This window comes from Chrysemys picta, chromosome 13 (genome assembly GCF_011386835.1).
Source record: "Chrysemys picta bellii isolate R12L10 chromosome 13, ASM1138683v2, whole genome shotgun sequence".
Lineage (NCBI taxonomy): Eukaryota > Metazoa > Chordata > Testudines > Emydidae > Chrysemys > Chrysemys picta.
Window position 1 is genome coordinate 9,016,073 of NC_088803.1, and position 9,624 is coordinate 9,025,696.

General features: G+C 43.1%; 1 protein-coding gene across 1 annotated transcript; it reads left to right on the forward strand.

Annotated features, from left to right (window-relative positions):
* The first annotated feature begins 2,041 nt into the window (after window positions 1–2,041).
* LOC135975530 (olfactory receptor 14A16-like) lies at window positions 2,042–2,998 on the forward strand. Its single transcript, XM_065566739.1, has one exon. It carries the CDS (start codon window positions 2,042–2,044, stop codon window positions 2,996–2,998), a length of 957 nt encoding a protein of 318 aa, XP_065422811.1.
* The last annotated feature ends 6,626 nt before the right edge of the window (window positions 2,999–9,624 follow it).

A 9,624-nucleotide genomic window follows, 5' to 3' on the forward strand; every position in this document is an offset into this window, starting at 1 on the left:
CCTGGCAATGAGTTCAACAAGTTGATTATGTGGTATGTGAAGAAATTCTTCCTTTTGTTTGTTTTAAACCTACTGCCTGTTTATTTCATTGGGCGATGCCTGGTCCTTCGGTTCTGTGAAGGGGTAAACACCACTTTCCTATTCACTCTTTCCAGAACATGCATGATTTTAAAGACATTTATCATATTCCCCCTTAGTCATCTCTTTTCTAAGTTAAACAATACCAGTCTCTTTATATCTCCTCATATGGAAGCTGTTCCATGCGCTTAAACATTTTTGTTGCTCTTCTCTATATCTTTTCGAATTCCAATATATCTTTTTTCTTAGATGAGGCAACCACAACTACACATAGTATTCAAGGTATGGGCGTATCATGCATTTATATGCTGGCATTATATTTTCAGATTTATTATCTATCCCTTTTCTAATGGTTCTTAACATCTTGTTCACTTTTTTCACTGCTACTGAACATCGAGCAGATGTTTTCAGTGAATGAACCACAGTGACTGCAAGATCTTTCTTGAGTAGTAATAGCTAAAGTAGACACCATCATTTTGTATGTATAGTTAGGATTATGTTTTCCAATGTGCATTACTATGCATTTATCAATATTGAATTACATCTGCCATTTGATTGCCCATTCACCCAGTTTTGTGAGATCCCTTTGTAGCTCTTCGCAGTGTGCTTTGGACGTAACAATCCTGAGTAATTTTGTATTTTCTGCAATTTTTACCACCTCACTGTTCACTCCATATGTTGAACAGCACAGGTCTCAGGGAAGATCCTTGGGGATCCTTGGGGAGCTATTTACCTCTCTCCATTGTGAATACTGAATATTTATTCCTACCCTTTGTTCCCTATCTTTTAGCAAGTTACTAATTCATGAGAGGACCTTCCCTCTTATCCCATGACTGCTAACTTCATTGAAGAGCTGTTAGTGTGGGACTTTGTTGAAAGCTTCCGGAAAGTCCAAGTACGTTATATTAACTGGATCACATTAGATTAGCTACCCTGCAGTCATCTGGTCCAGAGTCTGATTTAAGTGTTGGTTTATTTACCACATTTAGTAGTTTTTGCAATTTCATATTTCATTTCCTTCAGAACTCTTCGGTGACTACAATCTGGACCTGGAGACTTATTACTGTTTAATTTATCAATTTGTTCCAAAACCTCCTCTACTGACACCTCAATCTGGGACAGTTCCTCAGATTTGTCACCTAAAAAGAATGGCTCTTGTGTGGGAATCTCCCTCACATCCTCTGCAGCAAAGACTGATGCGAAGAATTCATTTAGCTTCTCTGCAATGGCCTTGTCTTCCCTGAGAGCTCCTTTTGCACCTTGACCATCCAGCAACCCCACTCATTGTTTGGCAATCTTCCAGCTTCTGAAATACTTAAGGAAAATTGCTTAAATTTTGTGTCTTTTGTTAGTTGCTTTTCGCATTCTTTTCTAGCCTGCCTAATTATACTTTTACACTTCTCTTGCCACAAATCAATGTGTAAATCAGTAGTTGGCCATTTACATGGTCTTGGGGTGGAATCGTTACAGAAAAGCTGCCACGTAGGAGGCTGGGTGAGTCAATGTTAAACTTCTCTGGAAAGTGGGAATCACTATTTCAGCATTGCTGTCAGTATTAGCCATGTTAGTATTTACATTTCATGCGCAAATTTAGAGCCTTCTGTTTCTCACAATCGGGTACCATATGGGCTATTGATGTTGGATGTAGTTGTACTTTGTTCCAGCCTTCATACCGCATTGGCCAGATCCTCAGATGGTGTAAACTGATCCATCGCCCTTAGCTTTAAAGGCGATAATCCAGTATTCACCGATGTGACAATGCATCTCACTAGTGCTCTGACTCACAGGGGTAAGGAGCACTCTCAACTTCTAGTCTGTGGAAGTGACAAGAACTGTGCACATTTGACATTCCCATCATGAGATATTATGGAGAGAGAATTAGATCATTTTCTCTGTCACTCTAATCTTGACAATTGCCCTTTTCCTTCCATCCACAGGCAGGACACATTGTATGGAGAGGGAAATGTCCAACCGAACCACCATGACCGAGTTCCTTCTCCTGGGATTCTCTGACATTCGGGAGCTGCAGATTTTGCACTTTGTGGTGTTTCTGGTGATTTACCTGGCAGCCCTGGTGGGGAATCTTCTCATCATCACAGCCGTAGCCCTCAACCACCATCTTCACACCCCCATGTACTTCTTCCTGATGAATTTGTCCATTCTAGACATTGGCTTCATTTCTGTCCCAGTCCCCAAATCCATGGCCAACTCCCTCATGAACACCAAGTCAATTTCTTATTCTGGATGTGTCACACAAGTCTTTTTCTTTATGTTCTTTGCTGTAACCGAGTACTCCATACTCACCGTCATGGCATACGACCGATACGTCGCCATCTGCCAACCATTGCACTATGAGAGAGTGATGAACAGGAGAGCTTGTGTCCAAATGGCAGCCAGTGCTTGGATAAGTGTTTTTGTCTATGCTGCAGTGCACACCGGGAACACGTTTGCACTATCCTTCTGTGGAGGCAACATGGTGGATCAGTTTTTCTGTGAAATCCCCCAGCTCCTCAAGCTCGCCTGCTCTGACACATACCGCCGTGAAACTGGGGTTATTCTCTTTAGTACATGCTTAGGCTTCAGCTGCTTTGTTTTTATAGTTGTGTCGTATGTTAAGATCTTCACCACAGTGCTGAGAATCCCATCTGAGCAGGGCCGGCATAAAGCTCTATCCACCTGCCTCCCTCACCTCATTGTGGTCTCCTTGTTCTTCTTCACTGTAATCTTTGCCTACCTGAAACCCACCTCCAGCTCAACATCAGTGCTGGATCTCATGGTGCCTGTTCTCTATTCTGTGATGCCTCCAATGATGAATCCAATCATCTACAGCATGAGGAACAAGGAGATCAAAGCTGCCCTGAGGAAACTCATGGCGGGGAGGTTATTCACCAAAAATGAACTGTCCATCTTTCATCTTTGATTGTGATTTCTTTCTGTGTTTCTTTTTAAATATAATCAAATGAAAACATTATTGAAACCATATTTTGAAATCTGCTTATGCAGAAAGGGGCATTTACACTGATAAAAATGCAGAGTCAGGACAATGGACTTACTATCTATTTACAACAATATAAATAAGATCAGAATCTATCTATCTATCCTGTATTGCCACCCACCATCACACCATCTCAGCACCTTCCACCTAAAATGAATAGCCATTATCAAGTTCCCAATGGACTCGATGAGGTCTCTGACCCTTTTCCTTTTGCAGGTATAAATGCTGCTTTGGATACGATGGCTTTTGGTGAATTGTTTGCTTGTGTGACAGAGTGTGGTGTGATGGTGTCATGTTGTGAACTTTGTTTTAGTATATGTGGAAATATTGTCACGGTAACAGGACAAGTCTGACCTGGCTCAATGGCAGCCTATTGTGCTGCATTCCAGTCAGCTGCCCTGCCTGGGAGAGGTCTTTGGCACATCATTGAAGGATCGTCACTGAGAGTCCATCAAGACTAGAGTCTGGGGCCATCGATTTTTATTGTGTCTCTGCTACTTGCCAGCCCCAAGAGAAAATGATTTTTCTATACAGGGAGCCCACAGGCATGGAAGTTGGAGATGGAACTTCACAGTTTGAACCCATGGCCAAGAGACTGGGGCCTACTTAACAGTGCAATGCCCCTGTTGTGGTTGCATGGGGCCATCCATGGCCACGTGTAATAAAGACTTTCAGAAGCAAGATGGCTGTGGGACTCTGCCAAGTTTGAAACACAGATGAACCCGGACTCACAGATCAGTCCAGGGGAGGGGTTGTCTCAGAACTGTCTTGTTTTACAGATCTGTGTCAGTCAAGGGCTTACGGCATAAAGTTTCCCTTTGCTACACCCATGTTCCTTGCCTTCCTGCCCTGTTCTTCTTAAAGAGGTTTAGCTAGAAGCCAAAAGGGACCACAGGCTAGGGGAAGCTCTGGTGGAGTGTGTGAGTGACTGTGGGCTTGGGAGAACTCAGACACTGGTTTTGAACTCTAAGGCAGCTGGACAATGGCCTCCCACAGTCAATGGAAGGGGATCAGAGTGTTCCCTAGAGCCCCAGAGCTAGAAACACTGATGAGACTCTACCCAGATGAAGTTGCCTTGGAAGTACGTGGCTCCCATTGATTGGGCCCTCTTGCAAGAGACAGGTGACTGGACAGCTGGATAAGGGCCACGTTCTCACACCGTCCTTATCTGTCTTTTGTATTGTTTTATTGATCAGTTGGTCAATTTGGTTTTGTTCTTTTATTCTTTTGGGGGAGGAGAGGGAAATGATTGTTACATGGGGTGTCAATATTTGGTCTTGTGGTTGGGAAGCCAATGTGTCAGCTCTTTGATATATCTATTTCCTGAGCAAGCTGAAGGTTTGCTTTCCACAATGACCAAGACATGGGAAGGAGCCTCTGTAGCTTTGTGCATGGCTGTTTTCCTACTGAAAGGATTATTTGGATGGTGCTGGGACTGTATTGTATTAGTAATGACATGTTAGGGGCCTTGCCCCTTGGATAAGTGCCTAATTTATTCATTTAGATGGGAAAAAATGGGCTGAAGGTGTTAACATAACCCAGTCACTGTCCAACACTAAACAGTTTTAAACAAGTTCCAGAGCTTGGTGTCCAGAGACCACAGCCTGCTTCTCACCATGGCAAACACACCACTAAAAATCCGGTTAACCTTTTATTAACAATCCAGACAGGAAAGGAAACCACTCACAGTATTTGAAATGTAAAGTATTAAGTCAGGCTTTCATTTTATCCACACCCCTTGTTCCTTTCCCTTTAGCTGGAGGCAGTTTTTAAAAGGAAACCCCCCCCCCCCCCAGCTATTTGGCAGTCTCTTAGAGGTATCAGAGGGCTTGTTTTCACTATGGGGAGATTGACACAGGGATTGATTTAGTGGATCTAGTGCAGACCTACCCCAGTCCTCCACCTCTCTGAGAAGAGTAAGGGAAGTCAACCAGAGAGCATTTCCTGTCGATGCAGCGCAGTTAAGAAACCAGGGTAAGTCGACCTATGTTATTCATGTAGCTGGAGTAGAGTAACTTAAGTCAAATTACCCCGGTAGTGAAGACAAGTTCAGGGATGGTAATAACAATGCTTTTGAGGAAAAGAGAAGAAGTTGGGCTGGAGCTCTCATTGTTGCTGTTGCTGTTACTGTCCCATCTTAGAAGCAAAAGCCTCCTAGTTTGTCAGTCCCTTCAATGGTATCAAAGATGGAAATAACTGTGATCCCAGGTGGTGGCTGGGATTCAGCTGGAGCCGGTAGGGGTGGTGATGTCCTCTGGGCCCTTCTCTGTTGCCCAGGGTCAGGATGACGAAGGCCTGGGGTCCCAGGAGACAGTAGGCGTGGCAGCCATGATGGTGAAGCTCAATCCGGAATCCTCCATCTGTTCTTCTTTTTGTTCTTTCTGTACTTTCCTCACAACATTCTTTCTTTCATTTAGGGCCCAGAAAGGGAGTGATGGGTACAATAGTCCATTCCCCCATTATTTTCTCCTCAAATAAGTCTTAATATCCAGCATACCAATTTTGGATCATTAACTTTCTTAGTGAACGGAAGGCTTATTTTCAAAGATAATTGGAGTTAATTCCTATATACAATGTTTTACTATTTCTATCTTCACATGTTAAACTTCAATTCTCTTTGGCTGTCATTCCTCTCAATTCTGATGTAAAAGTGTGTTTGTAAACAGAGATGCGCAATCTTTGTTATGATGAAAAAAGTTGCTTTTTATTGAAATAAATAAAGTGAAAATTTTATCAGACATTTTCCAGAGTTTTGTGAGGATAAAAATAAAAAGTTGAAAATTGAATTAATTTACTCTTTGGGTTTTGCTTTTCTTCCACTTTTTCTCCTCCCCGCCTTCATTTTTGCTTAGAAAAAGAGAAGAATGTAAAAATAGAGAAAATGGGGACAGAAGTAGTAAAAAAAAAAATCTTTTGTAAAAAATTTTTTTTTGGGGAGTAAGTTTCAAAACCTTTGAAATGAAAATGTTCTTGAAATTGTTCTGTAGATTCGTGAAATATTTTGTTTTTCCCAATCAGCTTTATATTGATAACTTTTTAAAAAGTTACATTAGTTAGCACCTGTTCGTAACACTTGTCCTTGCCTGATAAGTAACCCTATTTAGGAATTTATTCATTATGCTGTATTTAATAAATCTTGGGTGCCATATATATAAATGCTAACATAAGCATATATAGACTTGGGAAACTAATACGTGATGATTGTTATAGCAGATGTTTTCTGTTGGGGAATCAACATGGAAGAATGATTCTGGGGTAAGAAATACCCACTAAGAGATATTAACTTAAAGAATTGTTAGTCCTCCCAGCTGTAAATAATCAGGCCTTCAAACACAAATCAGGTAAACTGAGAATGTATAGAAATGACATCACAACATATGTTTCTGGGAGAATATTCCTGAGAACAAGGTTTCCTTGTCTGACAACCAATATAATAATACTCAACTCAACCTTCTTTTCTTCACGCAACCACTCAGCAGGTGAGTTGGGCGTTGAAGAGAGAATAGGCCCAACACATCTGTACCTTATCACCAGCCTCTCAGTGGGGCCTGATAGAGGACAGCTGCTCTTTCTAGAGAGCCAGAGGGAAACAGGAAATAGGGGAGGAAGCTGTGGCAGAGGCTGCAGGGCTCAGTGGGCTCCTACAGGAGACAGACTTTTGTCCAAGGGGAGAGCAGAAGCAGATCCTGGGAAGGGATGAAAAGCTGCTCCCAACTTGGAAACTCGAAGATAGACAGACAGGGAGACTTCACTGAGGAGGGGCTGTGTCCGGCTTGGGACTGGTCTGGATGATTCTTTTGTGTTTATTTTGAAATGTATGTTAATAAGCCAGACCCCAACAAGGGACCCATAAGCCAAATGGAAGTCGGGCACTGCAGAGCTATCCCAAGCCACCAGGGGCGCTCCAAACAACCCTTTCCTATCCTAGCTACATAATTTATGGATATTAATATAGACCTGAGAAGGGTTTGTTTGATCAAGGGTGGAGACTGAAGACTGGCATTCCCAGAGGAGCAGAGTTAAGGTTGCAAGAGTAAATCTGCCTTTACTTTTCCCCTTAAATTCTTTCAAGGGCTGCCTGGATTTTTCACATGAGAGATTCTTCCCTTGAAAAATGTGATTTCATCAAAACTGACATTTCCTGCTGGGCAGCTGGGAGCCTTGGAGATGGGCAGGCAGCATGGGCATCTGGACAGCCAGGCAGCTGAGGAATCAGCCAACTCACAGAACCACAGAACCATAGAATCATAGAATATCAGGGTTGGAAGGGACCTCAGGAGGTATCTAGTCCAACCCCCTGCTCAAAGCAGGACCAATCCCCAACTAAATCATCCCAGCCAGGGCTTCGTCAAGCCTGACCTTAAAAACCTCTAAGGAAGGAGATTCCACCATCTCCCTAGGTAACCCATTCCAGTGCTTCACCACTCTCCTAGTGAAAAAGTTTTACCTAATATCCAACCTAAACCTCCCCCACTGCAACTTCAGACCATTACTCCTTGTCCTGTCATCTGGTACCACTGAGAACAGTCTAGATTCATCCTCTTTGGAACCCCCTTTCAGGTAGTTGAAAGCAGCTATCAAATCCCCCCTCATTCTTCTCTTCTGCAGACTAAACAATCCCAGTTCCCTCAGCCTCTCCTCATAAGTCATGTGCTCCAGCCCCCTAATCATTTTTGTTGCCCTCTGCTGGACTCTTTCCAATTTTTCCACATCCTTCTTGTAGTGTGGGGCCTAAAACTGGACAGAGTACTCCAGATGAGGCCTCACCAATGCTGACTAGAGGGGAATGATCACGTCCCTCGATCTACTGGCAATGCCCCTACTTATACAGCCCAAAATGTCGTTAGCCTTCTTGGCAACAAGGACATACTGTTGACTCATATCCAGCTTCTCATCCACTGTAACCCCTATGTCCTTTTTTGCAGAACTGCTGCCTAGCCACTCGATCCCTAGTCTGTAGCAGTGCATGGGATTCTTCCGTTCTAAGGGCAGGACTCTGCACTTGTCCTTGTTGAACCTCATCAGATTTCTTTTGTCCCAATCCTCTAATTTTTCTAGGTTCCTCTGTATTCTATCCTTACCCTCCAGTGTATCTCCCACTCCTCCCGGTTTAGTGTCATCTGCAAACTTGCTGAGGGTGCAATCCATGCCATCCTCCAGATCATTAATGAATATATCCAACAAAACCGGCCCCAGGACCAACCCTTGGGGCACTCCGCTTGATACCGGCTGCCAACTAGACATGGAGCCATTGATCACTACCCATTAAGCCCAACAATCTAGCCAGCTTTCTATCCACCTTATAATCCATTCATCCAGCCCATACTTCTTTAACTTGCTGGCAAGAATACTGTGGGAGACCGTATCGAAAGCTTTGCTAAAATTAAGCAATAACAAGTTCACTGCTTTTCCCTCATCCATAGAGCCAGTTAGCTCATCATGGAAGGCAATTGGATTAGTCAGGCATGACTAGCTCTTGGGGAATCCATGCTGACTGTTCCTGATCACTTTCCTCTCCTCTAAGTGCATCAGAATTGATTCTGTCAGAATTGATACTGTCAAGTTGAAGTCAACCAGGAGCCTGCCTGGTCGCCACTGAAAGTTTCAATTTAATCAACACATTCTCATGAAATCTTCTCATTCTGTCAAAGCAGCATCTTTCAATGGAAAATTGTTCCATAGGGTAATTTTTGGCCAGCTCCAATCATTATATTTTAACATATTTATCCCGCTAATGGGATGATGTGCAAGTTATTATCAAGACCACTCAAGAGAAGAAATGAAAATCCAACCTAGAGGTCTTCAGCTTCTCCGCTTAGCCCATTATGTGAGAAAGACTTTGGGTGAACATTGCATATCAAGCTATAGTAGTTAGTCCCTTACCAGTAATGATCAAAGGGAAATTTGGGTAAACAAGAAAATCAGGTTTTTACCCCCAGGACATCACTGCTTTTAGTGATAAATTATTTATTGCTTCAGATTTACCAGCAGTATCATCCCATATTAAGCCAACAGTTAACTGATTTGGATACTTGGAGACTTTCTAAGGGGTCCTGGGGTTCTACCTCTCAGTCTTATCAAAAAGATGACTGAGAAGTGACTTGATTACAGCGTAGACCTTCCTTCATGCGGAGAAAGGACTGGTACTAAAGGGCACTCTTAATTTAGCAGGACAAGAACCAGTGGCTGGAAACAGAAGCCAGACAAATGTAAATTAGAAAAATTGGGCACAAGTGTTTAACCTTGAGGGCTTGAAGGGGGACACTGACTCCACACTGGCCGGAAAGAGGTTAATGAGGACCTGGGAGCTCAGTCAGCCCTACCCTATTACACCTACGAGAGAGGTCAAACCTTGAGTGAGGAATTAATAGAGGAAAAGCCCAATACAGTAGGGGATGAGCAGGAGAAGGGATGGTTCTCCTGTGCTAGCAACTTGAAGGAAGGGCTGGCTGAGGTCAGAAAAAAACTATAGATTGCATGGAGGAAGGCTAGTCTGGGGCCAGAGGATGTCCTGAGACTGATAAATACAAAGAGCCTCTTAGGGGCAGATA